We start from the raw sequence: 12,870 nt of genomic DNA, 5'->3' as shown, positions 1-12,870 counted from the left end.
GATGACCAGCCACCTCTCAAAAAACCCCAACAAAATAATACCCCAAAAAAATCCCCACAAACCCTAAAATACTGATTCCCCTGTGAAACTTACCATAATGCCTATAAGAATGTCACCTTTCTTCCTGTCTTTTAAGTTTTCTCCATTTTCACAGATACAGAGGAGGTAGTTATCAGGGACATCTGTTGTTACCTCTTCAACATCTACAGAATCATCCAGCTTCAGCAAAGGGTTCACATGTAACAGATGTTTAAAAAAAAAAACCTGTACACAGATTTTGGTGGATTATTCATACGTGCTTTTAGACCTAAGTCCTTCTGAACTAGATTTTGTGTTGGATCTGGTTTGTTTGATTTTTATTAGTTTCACTCCTATGGTGATTTCAGTGAACGTCAGATGACTCTCAGCATGAAGACTGAAGTCAATGGTTGTCTTTACACCACAGGCAGTTACACAATGCACAGATTTCATCAGCTCACACAAAGGCTATTTTTGACTATGTCTGTGGGTCTCCGCATTCAAGCAAGAGCATCTATACCAAAAATTAAACCAGGCACTGATTCTGCACACAGGCTGCTCCACCTTGTCATTTTCAGTTCATATCCACCAACCGCATACACCTAACAGAGAAAACTAAATGCACTAGGTATGCAGCAACTGAAAAGTAGTTAAAAGTCTATCTTAGCAGCAGCGTTAGTTAGGTGCATTAAAAACTTGCTGCGTATCCATCCACCAGGTTGGGTCATACTGCGGAGCCTGCTTTCATCAAGTTTGCCAGCCATTACAGGAGAGCCTGTAAGTACACTAGAAGTTTTCCCAGAAAATCTCAGGACTGTGTTATCTGCTTCGCTCATTTACTCCTTAAGTACAACCTCACAGGCTTTAATCTAACAGTCTTTTTAGCTCATGGTATCTATAAGCACCTGTGTGAGAAATTCAAGAAACAAACACGAGGTAGTAAGGCAGGAGATAGGAAAACAAAAACCAAAAGCAAAGAAATTAAGAAGATCACTGGTTAAAAGCTGCTTCTGCCTCATTTTTGCATTTTCTTCCTACAACAGACAGGAGTTCATTATCTATGTAGATTTTTAACAGTCCATTGGTTTTATCACCTTCTCCTCACTTAAAGCAAACTGTTGGTATCAAACAGTCAATTCTTCTTCCTTCACATCCTCCTGAAGCACTAATGCTATCCATTCTCAATCCGGTGAAACACCTAGTTTCAAGACCCACATTACACTGTAAACTTGGGAAGTCCACCCTTTGACTTCACAAAACAACTACAGTAAACACAAGCTCTGCTGTTTCATAGAAAACCTAAAGCCCTGAAAAGATTAAACTCTTTATAAAGCCAGTGCCATGTTTTACCATAACGTAAAATTAAACAAACTTTGTGTCCTGCCGCCACTCTTATGTCAGCCAGTAGCTAATCATGTTCCATGTAGGTGTTAATACTACAATTATGGCCTCTCATACACCAGAGATTAGTGAGAAATGACATTTATTTGAAAAGGATATCTTCTCCAATGAGCGTAGACTTTGTGTAGAGAGCAGTCAGTTTCCGGCTGAAGAGAGAGCTTTTATTTTCTCCAGCAGCCTTCAGTGCTGCAGTTTCCATTTGTTTTATTACTCCAACCTACAGGCACACAGACAAGAAACAAAATTAGCTCGGATAATAATTTTTTTTTATTATTATTGTGTAAATTTAGTGATCTTTTAAGACATGCAAACAGCATGTGAATCATTAAAGCTGAACAAGAAGAGCATAGATTAACATCAATCCTACTAATGAGACTGTAAGGCACTGCTTTTTCTTGCGTTCTATTCATTTCTAACTGCCCTCTCAACTTCTGCCCTGGTGCTTCTTGTCCTATTTTGAAGCAATGAGGTTAGAGTTCACCACTTGCAGAAAGCGACGGAATTGCAGGTATAAACAACAGGCAGAAAAAGAGGGGGAAAAAATTGGCTAGGATAAGAAAAACAAGGATGTGGGGAAGAATTGAAAAGAGAGAGCAGATCTATAAATTTCTTTTTATTAAATGTAAAGGCTTGATAAGAACTGAGAGAAAGAATTGTTCTAGAACTGTTCTAGAAACCAAGAAGATACTTTTCTGTAAAACAGAAGAAGCTTGCATCTACTTAAATTTCATGACACTCACCAGAACAGAGAAATTGAAACAAAGGTAAGTTAGCCATTTTAGTTGCAAAAACAGGTGATAATGAGTTTCCCAATTCTCAGTTCAAGTAAGAGTCTAGTAAAGTAAGCGTAAGTTATTTCAGTGCTATTCTGTGCTTAACATCATTTAATAAAAGGCAGGGATAACCTTATATCCTTTTGCTACAAGTCGCCGCACGTGGACAAACAATCTGTGAGTCGGTATACTGGCAGTCATGAAGTTGTGATCCGGATGACAATAAATGTTCAGTTCTTTAGCTGCAATCTGCAAAGCACAAGAAGAAGAGTCAGCCAGTCGTCCGAAATACAATACAGGAGCTCATCTCTATGACAACAATGATGCACAGCTACAACTAGAAGTCCAGCATCAGAAGAAAAACATTACAGAAAAAGCCTGGAGAGCTGGGACAGTCCACCTTCCTGTCCTAGCACGTTGACACAAACAGGGGCTTCACATGTCAGGTTATTATGCTGCACCTTGATCTTTAGTGCTATGAGGTAAACCACCTACTCGGCACACACGGATTCTGCAACACAGCTCAACAAAGGGTCAAATCACTTTCACAACACTAGCAATACAGAAAGAATGGAGTTATTTTAACTGCGGCTATAAAGATGGAATTAAGCTAACCAATCAATTAAAGCACCGAAAAGTCATTATCAAACAGCAGTGGAAACTAAATGCTTCATAGAAAAAGAGCAACAACACTTGTTAAAATCTGACGTTGTAACGTATGATTTGCATTTGCTTTCCTGCCCCTCGGCAAAAAGGTAAGTATTCACTAACTGGGGAAAGTGATCATAAGCAGGCACTGCAGTCAAACACTCATTTGTGTACCTGGATACTATATTTCTATTTCTGGAATGTGAGTGCACCAGGAAATAAGTAGACAAATATAGGAGTACAAATTTGATGAGAAAAATTAATTCCCAGTAACTAAGCAGAGTTTCTAACTGGTTTCAATCATGGAAATTGCACAGATCAAAGGTTAAATTGGTAGCAAAGATTTTGGGACAGAAAAAACTCATTATGAACCATCACTTTAAAATTATATTTGTTGCGAAGTACCTTCCAGTTCCTACAGATTTGGCATGTGTAGGCAGCTGCATCCAAACATGCATCCAAGATGCTCTCTGCACCCAGGCTATACTGGCTATATTCATCTATTTTTACACCACTCCATAGAATTATAGAATAGTTTAGGTTGGAAGGGATCTTTAAAGATCATCGAGTTCCAACCTCCCTGCCATGAGCAGGGACACCTCCTGTTAGGTTGCTCAAAGCTCCATCCAGCCTGGTCTTGAACCCCTCCAGGGATGGGGGATCCACAGCTTCTCTGTGTAACCTGTGCCAGTGCCTCACCACCCTCAGAGAAAAATGTCTTCCTGATATCTAACTAAATCTCTCCTCTTTCAGTTTGAAGCCATTACCCCTCGTCCCATCACTACATGCCCTTATAAAAGTCCCTCTCCAGCTTTCTTCCAGGCCCGCTTCACATACTGGAAGAAGCTATAAGGTCTCCCTAGACCTCTCCAGGCTGAACAACACCAACTCTCTCAGCCTGCCTTCATAGGAAAGGTGCTACAACTTTCTGATCATCTTCACTGCCCTCCTGTGGACTCACTCCAACAGGTCCACATCCTTCTTGCAATGAGGACTCCAAAGCCAACACAATACTCTAGGTGGGGTCTCACGAGAGCAAAGCAGAGGGGCAGAATCACCTCCCCTCACCCGCTGGCCACACTTCTTTTGACACAGCCCAGGATGCACATGGCTTTTTGGGCTGCAAACATGCACTGCCGGTTCATGTTGAGCTTTTCATCAATCAACACCCCCAAGTCCTTCTCCTCTCCACTTCCTCCACTGCCTTCCAAACTGAAGTACTCTAGTACAGCTTTGGCCATGATAGAATTTAATTTGGCGAATTCAATTCTGAGAGTGTGTCAACTTTAACTCTGACAAGTAATTATTCTAGGACCTCATCTTAAGTTGTCAATATGCAGGATAGCAAGCACCACCATATGATTACAAAATATTAAACGCCATTTTGGTAAAACATTTATGAATAATTGATGGTCTTCAATTTAAGCCTGCAGAGATTTTCCATCTTGATTTCAAGTATTTAAAATACCTATGAAATTTATGCCCTCAAAAAACCTTATTTCTGGAAGTGGCCATAGACCTAGTAAGACACTAACACAATGCAAGTATCTTTCCATAACCCTGGCAAAAATTACCTCTGCATCTTCTCCAAAGAAGCGATATTTGTATCCACATTCCACACACAAAACAGCATCTTTATACTGTTTCTTCAGTTCTATGAATTGAAGTTCTAGCGGAGTGTAAATGCTTTTGGTTCTCTTATTAAGATTTGTATCTGAAGTATTTTGAGTATTTTCATAAGACTTAAGAGATGCAGAAAACTGACTAAGATCACAGCGTAACTCCTCCTGTAAATAAAAGATGAAAAAGTTCAGTTAGGAATCATCAAATAAATCAATTGCCCCTGCAGACCTTAACTCACATTAATCATAGAGCTAAAGACTGTTCTTGCAGTAAATAGCCCCAAGAACCGTAGCAAAACTATTAAAGTGGAATATACAGAATACAGCTTATTTGGAATTAAAAGGAATTAAAAAGTCACGGAAGTCAAAGATTTTGCATCAATTACTCAACTTGCTTTACAGCAGTCCTTAGACATCTCGGCTGAAATCAGATCCCTATTGTATCATACAGATCAAGAGATATGCAAGCTGTAAAGCCTGGGTAGTCTATATTCGCCAGATATAAAAATAAGAGTGAATTACCACTCCAATTTACAGATGAGAACCCTCAGCACGGAGAGATTACTTATTTTCCAAAAATCCACAGTAAATCAAGGAATAAACCAATTTGAGTCTCAGTTCACTGTCTCAAGCACCACAACCGTATTTCTTCTCCAGCCTGCCCTTCCTAAATAAGTGCAGCAAACCTCCAAAACTAATTTATTCTTAAACACTGAAAATCTATATTAGTTTGTAAAACCCTTAACAGTTAAAGCTTTGAGTCCACTCTCTCTGCAGGTCATCACTAACAATGACATTATGCAGCCTATGCTAGCCAAGCAACTTCAACTCTATAACTTTGTTTTGTTCTGTGTTGTAAGAAGGGTGACTGTTGTAAGAAGGATTCAGTCTTTTAGAAGTGCAGTAACCAACACTGATAAGGTGCTTACAGGAAAGTTTCTCCTCACATATCACAGTATCAAGCACTCATAAAATTGGTTAAAAAAAAAAAAAAAAAGGACAAAACCCTCCACAAGTTTTTAAAGCCTATGACTATACAAAACAAGATTTATCAGGTTGTGCAGTGAGTTTCTGTATCTGCAAATAAAACCAGTAAACTTCAAAAACAACTGTCCCATGCAGATTACAAGGAACAAAGTCAACAGACTGTTTAGAAGCAACGGTAACTCAGAAGAAACACAGAAATATTATAAATCACATACTTTGGGTCGTTTACTTTTGCATACAAAGAATGCAGTCATGAAACAACGGGGGGGAAGGACACTTAGCTTAGTATCGTTAACTGAAAATCACAAAATTCCCAGAATTGTACATAATCAAGCCACGACCCATTTGAGAAGCAGAGAACATGGCACAAACAAAGCTGTACAATGCCTAGAACTCAGATGGCCTCAGGAGCTTAGATGTCTTTACCACAAAATCTTCAGCCCAGGTATTCAGCAGTCTTCGATCCAAGGTCTGTACCAGCCCAACACTATTTTTTTTACAGATAAAATTGTTGTGACAAAGGATATGGAGCACACATGGAATTTGAACTCTTGGGATGGTAGTAAGTTAGTAGCTCAAGGAATTTAGAATTACTCGCATAAAAAGGTTATAACTCTCAGAAAAAAGCAAGACAAACATCTAAGATGAGCCATTCCAAGGAAGGCAGGCCAGCCCTTCCCCACCAGACTGCGTGGCCAGGACAGACTCAGTAGATGTCTTACAGAAAACAATGAGAGTAATGCTTTGTCAAGCAGGTCGTGAGTCTCATCTATCTTACTGAGTACGTTAAGTAAGAAATAATTGCTTTTTACTTTTACTTTGCATACATCTTGCTTGCACTGTCTCTCTGCATATGGTTAAAGCTGACCTTTCTTGCGATCTAGGAAGGGAGAGTTAACACCTGTCAAAATCTCAGAATCTGTAATCAACTAGATACAAATGCAGTTTGGCAACAAGCATCTATGTATATGAATATGCAGTGGCAATATTGCCGTAGAAAGCACACCGGCGTCAGTGCTTTGGAAACCAATTTTGGAATAGGAAGGCAGAAATACCGCACCAGCTGACACACAGAAGAGCAACAAACACACCTGTTCAAAGCTAAAGAGAAAGCTGAATTCTGTAGAAAGAACTATTTTAGGCCCACAGCTTGGTGGAAGGAGAGTTGTGCATGCCTTTTCTCACCAAACACACACTTCTACTACAGTTGCTTAACACACACACTTTCAACCAACAACCTATGCCATGCACATGCTGTCTCCAGTGTACAAAAAAGAAAGTCACTTAAAGAAAAAATACTCCCCATGCATTTTTCATATACATACATAAACCACATACATTTTATAGTTCCTACACCTAGAATTAGTTCTCAAACATCTGTGAGACATGCTAAGTATGACTTAAAGATTAAACTAGCATCTAGTGTCAATATAACTGGATGGACAAAAGTCAGAAATTAACAAGTTCCAGACAGACAAGGGCTTGAAAAAGAGGGACAGAGAAGAAATCAGTTTTCTGTGTTCTCCAACTGACCACACCTACATAATTTCAATCCCTTATCACAACAGAAATCTCTTTTGCTTCACTATTCTTATTTTGATCTCATGTCCACACAATCCAGACACCCCAGTTTAACATCAGGACCCGCAGACAGGGAAGGTCAAATCACCTAGACAACCTCTCATGCCAGATGTAAAGCTTTGTTAAAGAGCAGTTGATTCCCAATGCAACAACATTACAATAAGCCACAACTCAAATACTTAAAACTGACCAAGGTGAGCAGCAAAACCAACCAATTCACTAATGGTAATTAGCCCCACAATAAAAAGAGAAGCAAGGTAGGACTACATCTTATCAACTTGCACCATAAGATAATGAAAGATAATTTTTCATGGGAGCTACCCATACCTTCTGCAGATGAAAAAAAACCAGTGATATCTTTAGCAGTTTGATTTATTAGCAACTGGATTAAGCTACATCTCAGAAATAATTCTGTCATATTTTTTGCAAAGAAAGCCCGTGAGGAATTTTACAGCCCCTATCAAAATGGACAGAACTGAACAAAAGCTAAGCAAAGGGCCACACTGAACATTTGTTATTAGAATATTAGGTGTCCACTCACAACTGTAAGGTAACACTGCCACTGTTTCTGCTCTCTCATTACTGTTCTTTTTCAATGATATCACTGAAGAACTATAAGAGGCATTCTGCTCCCTGTGCTAAGAGTTCCAGGAAAACATCCATACACAAAGAGTGATCTATTGGGTACTGCTGCACTATTTCATGACAGAACACAAAAAAAAAAAAACACAAAAGGAATTTTGTGCCAGGGATTGCTTTTTTAAACCACAAAAAGTAATCTACACAGCACTGGACCAAAGCTCTACGTACCTTCTGAGCAACCTTTGGGCTAGTGTCCCAAGGCTGAAGAGGGTTTTTCAATTCTGAACTTCTCCCAATAATACTGGGACATTTTTCCAAAACCACAGATTCTTTCTCCCGAAAACTATCCTCCCGGACTCTGTTACACTGCTGGTCTGAATCACTGCAGAATTCTCTCAGTCTGTCTAGAGTCTGCAAACATATACGGGGCTTTTCACACTTCTGAGGTTCTTCTTCAGTAAAAATACACAACAAAAACATATTAGCAACTTATTTTCTAAAACAGGACATCTATTAGAATGACATCAGTAAGAATGCAATCATTTTTCTCTGTCTCTCTCTTCCCTACATTCCTTCTCCTCTTCCACTGCAGTATTTCTGCCAGTCTGACAAAACCGTGAATGTAATCAGCTTGGTTATCTTCCCTGGAAAATCAGTACTCCTCACTTCTATGCTTCTTCATACATGGGAAAAGAAGCACAATTATTTTCTGGACTGATAACTGCAAAGCTACAAAATTAGCTAGGAATATTGGAAGACAAGTGGTATTTTTTCAGTACAGTTTTTAAGCAGACGGTGTTGCTAGTTGACAGGGTCTTAATGATACTTCAAACCATCACGCCCACAAAACTGAATATAATTCCCTCTTTAAAAAAATTATAGAGGTCAATTCTTTTCAATGAAATGTAAGTGTAATGAGCTTTATAATCACTGATTTGCTTTTCTACTAGCATCACTAATTTGTTAAATTCTTGGTTCAAATCCAGATGGAGCACAGGCATTTTCAATGTAATTAAGTGGCTGTCAGTTCACAGTTAAGAGCGCTGCATTACAACTATTTACTTTGATGTAGCCTTTAGGTATCCCAGTCACTGGCCAGACCTTACAGAGCTTCCAGGTGTCCGTCATGCTTCAGCCTCAGACTGTTAAACCAACATACAAAAGGAAGTTGCAGCATTTCTTCCTGGGCATCTGGACTCTACTGACTGAACCACCTGTTAACACTGAGTCAGCTGAAGGGGATTTGCAGAGTAATTCTGGAGTGAGGCTCAAATACCTAGCTTCTGAGCCACAGAAAGGTGCTTTAACCATATAGCTAGTATGCTCATAATGGCTCTTCGGAGATATATCTTACACTCAGGAGACACTTCCCTGAAGTATCCACCAACTAAGTTTTTAATTGTCCAATGTAAAAATATATTTATTGGGTAAAAATGCTTGAATGTTTCTTCGCAGTCAACTCACTTTTATCCTGAGTCTTCAGTGGGTTACAGATGTCTTCTAGAGTAATTTGTCGTGTCTTGGTTTTCTTTTCAGAGGGTTCATTGCTTTCAGTTGATGTTCTCCTTTTTGTGCCCAATTCAGAAGCCTGAAACATAAATTAAGCAAAGTTCACTTACTTTTTCTCTTTGCCATCCTCTATGAAAGACAATAATGCACCTAAGAATTTCATAAAGATAATACAAAATGCAAAATTAATTTACAGTACATGAAATCCCTAACTACTTTACCTATCTACATTTTTTGTTTATAACATAGTTCTTTTAACAATCAAGGCTACAAGAGGAAGAGGAACAGCACATTCTGCAAACAAGTTGGCTGTTATGCTAGAATCACAGAATGGTAAGGGTTGGAGGGGACCTCTGGAAATCATCTAGTCCAACAACCCTGCCAAAGCAGGGTCACCCAGATCAGGCTGGACAGGAACACATCCAGGTGGGTTTTGAAGTTCTCCAGAGAAGGAGACTCCACACCCTCTCTGGGCAGCCTGTTCCAGGGCTCTGTCACTCTCAAAAGTACAAGTTTTTCTGCATGTTTAGACGTAACTTCCTGTGTTGCGACTTGTGTCTGTTATCCCTTGTCCTGTCACCAGGCACCACTGAAAAAAGACCAACCCCATCCTCTTGACACCAGCCCTTTAGATATTGATAAGCACTGATAAGATCCCCTCTCAGTCTTCTCCAGGCTAAACAGACACAGGTCTCTCAGCCTTTCCTTATAAGAAAGGTGCTTCATTCCCTTGATCTTCTTTGTAGCCCTCTGCTGGAATCTTTCCAGTAGTTCCCTGTCCTTCTTGAACTGGAGAGCCCAGAACTGGACACAGTACTCCAAAGGGGGCCTCACCAGGGCAGAGTAGAGGGGCAAGATGACATCCCTTGACCTGCTGACCACACTCTTTTTAATGTGCCCCAGGAGACCATTGGCCTTCTTGGCCAGAAGGGCACATTGCTGCCTCACAGTCAACTTGTTGTCCACCAGGACTCCAAGGTCTTCTCTACAGAGCTACTCTCCAGCTGGTCAGTCTGTACCAGGGCATGGGATGCAGGACCCTACACTTGCCCTTGTTGAATTTCACCAGGTTGCTCACTGCCCAACTCCCTAGCCTGTCGAGGTCCCACTGAACCGCAGCATGGCCTTCTGGTGTGTCAGGCACCCCTTCCAGTTTTGTATCATCAGCAAACTTGCTGAGGGTACACTCTGTGCCCTCATACAGGTCATTGATGAATATATTGAACAGGACCAGACCTAGTGCTGACTCCTGAGGAACACCACTAGTCACAGGCCGCCAGCTGGATTCTGCACTGCTGATCACAACCCTCTGAGCTCTGCCACTCAGACAGTTCTCAATCCACCTCACTGTCCTCTCATCTAACACACACTTCCTAATACCTATGGGGATCCTATGGGAGACAGCGTCAAAAGCTTTGCTGAAGTCAAGGCAGACAAAAGAAACACCTGCAGCTACCATGACTTCGAAATGCACCTTGGAGCTACCTCTATGGCAGAGAATTGAAGTAGAACTTAACAGACTTTCCCAGCATACCACATGCTACCACCCTGTGTCTGAACCAGATCTCTTCTGCAAATCCTCATTCCCACAGTTAAGAGCCACCTTCTTGCCAGATACTGGCTTTGAGAGGCACAACTTCCTATGGCCTACATCCCAATGATGGAAGAACATCTATCTCTTCCACATTATCCAGGAAAGTAAATCCAGACTTCAAAGATTTTCTATCTGTAAAGACATAGCTGCCATCATCCTGGGTTTGCATAGAATACAGTACTTACAACTACTGCTCACTGGATGGCTTTTGGCACACACACTTTTAACACCTTGTAAACAGAAAATTCATCAGTTTATGTTGTTTCATCACTGATGTATTCTGTTTGACAGAATGCAACAAGTATGACCAAATATACAGTAACTTGCAACTGCAACAATGTTATAAACACACTACCATTTCACTTTGCAGGCAAACACAGAACAGGTGCTTTTAGCAGCTTGCATCCACATTTCATACGGTAATCTCAGATGGTTTAAGTGTATTACTGGAGAAATTCAATCTCCTTATAACTCCACCCTCAACAATTAATCCCATAACCTCTATATAATGTATCCATATGCACAACCCGCATGACTGGCAAAGAGTTCCCCTTCCAAGCCTACTATTATATACCACCAGATTAACACTAATTAGGAAGCAATATTTCTGCATGGACAGAAAAGAGTAATCACACCTTCCAAAATGTACTTGAACCAAAGATAACAAAAAAGATTGAATTGACACACTGGTGACAAAAGCATACACCTTCCCAGGGTCAGAAAGGGCTAGAAACATTAACTACAGGGAGACTGGAAAACATAAACTCAGAATGAAATCCAATTGCTGAGAGAAAGCAATTTTTTTTCCCAGCAGTGTCATGGGAGAGGCTGCTGGATCGCTGCACTAATTAATGCTCTCAGCCTTGCACTAACAGTAAACTAAGAGTCGTCCAAGCTCCATGATTTGGGCTGGGAGCTCAACCCATCACATGCCAGGAGGCAGAACTGTGCCAGAAGGTCCAGCACTACTGCAAGGGATCAAAGCTGTCACATCACAAACTAGCACACTGGCTTGGCCAAGCTCACTGTTTCCATGCCAAGCCTCAGTTCCTACCAAATGGGCCCATCCTGGCTGTTCCCTGGAAGACTAGATATCACAGAATCATAGAACTGTCTAGGTTGGAAGACACCTTTAAAATCATTGACCTAGCATTGAAAAAAAGCATCACTAAACTATATTGCTAAGCATCACATCTACCTGTCTTTTCACTACCTCCAGGTATCGCCAGGGATGGCAATTCCATCATTTCCCTAAGCAGCCTGTTCCAATACTTGATACCCTTCTGGTGTAATTTTTCCTAACACCCAATCTAAACCTGCCCTGACACAACTTCAGGCCATTTCCCTTCTCCTATCACCTGTTACTTGGGAGAAGACACTGACCCCCATCTCTCTAAAACCTCCTTTCAAGTAGTTGTAGAGAGCGATAAGGTCTCTCCTCAGTCTCCTTTTCTCCAGGTTGAACAACCCCAGCTCTCTCAGCCACTTCTCTTAAGACTGGTGATCCAGACCCCTCACCAGCTCCATCGTCCTTCTCTGGACCTTCTGCAGCACCTCAATGTCTTGTGACGGGCCCAAAACTAGACACAGTATTCAAAGCAGGGCCCTCACCAGTACCAAGTATCGATACCCTGTGTTTCACAAGGCAAAGATGCTACAGACACCATTGGTAACTGGAAGACCCTGCCTGCCCCACACGGGGCACCCCTTCCTGTAGCAGGGCCGTGGCCATCCTTTCCGACATGACTGGCTGACAGGGGGTAACACCAGACAGCCCCGAGGGCCCTCCACCACCACCACCACCATCACCACCGTTCCCTCAGGGCCTCTCCGGCCTGACCCGCGCCCTTCAGGCGCCCTGAGCCCCAACCGCCGCCGCCCCGGGGCGCACCGTCTGCCGGGCAGGGCCCTGCTCCCCGCCGCTCCCCGCCGCTCCGAAGAACCTGCTCAGCACCAGCTGCTGCCCCCCACCGCCACCGCCGCCGCCGCGTTCCCGCCGCTGCCCCCGCGGCATGGCGATAACGGCGGCGATAGCCGGACCACGGGCCCGCGGGCACCGGCACCACCTTCCTCCGCCGGATGCGACGGCGGAGCGCGGGGCGGAGCGGCGGGCGAAGAGTCCCCGCCTGCCGGTGCGGTCCCTCACGCCGTCCCG

The 12,870-nt window shown here is 42.0% G+C and overlaps 1 protein-coding gene across 2 annotated transcripts in view; it reads right to left on the bottom strand.

Moving 5' to 3' along the window:
* MSH3 (mutS homolog 3) overlaps positions 1 to 12,857 on the bottom strand; it is a 117,379-nt gene extending 104,522 nt beyond the window's left edge. Inside the window, exons 1-7 of one of the 2 annotated variants that reach the window (XM_014960528.1) lie at positions 12,607 to 12,857; positions 9,077 to 9,200; positions 7,841 to 8,064; positions 4,415 to 4,627; positions 2,325 to 2,441; positions 1,519 to 1,636; positions 94 to 239 (exon numbers count right to left, since the gene is read on the bottom strand). In XM_014960528.1, coding sequence (XP_014816014.1) covers positions 94 to 239; positions 1,519 to 1,636; positions 2,325 to 2,441; positions 4,415 to 4,627; positions 7,841 to 8,064; positions 9,077 to 9,200; positions 12,607 to 12,729 — 1,065 coding nt within the window. In that variant the 5' untranslated portion in view covers positions 12,730 to 12,857. The remainder of the gene's footprint in view (positions 1 to 93; positions 240 to 1,518; positions 1,637 to 2,324; positions 2,442 to 4,414; positions 4,628 to 7,840; positions 8,065 to 9,076; positions 9,201 to 12,606) is intronic. The other variant, XM_014960527.1, reaches the window with a different exon arrangement.
* Positions 12,858 to 12,870: the final 13 nt, after the last annotated feature.

Source organism: Calidris pugnax, unplaced genomic scaffold, assembly GCF_001431845.1.
Source record: "Calidris pugnax isolate Ruff unplaced genomic scaffold, ASM143184v1 scaffold326, whole genome shotgun sequence".
Taxonomy (NCBI): domain Eukaryota; kingdom Metazoa; phylum Chordata; class Aves; order Charadriiformes; family Scolopacidae; genus Calidris; species Calidris pugnax.
This window is presented reverse-complemented; position numbering and strand designations above follow the sequence as displayed.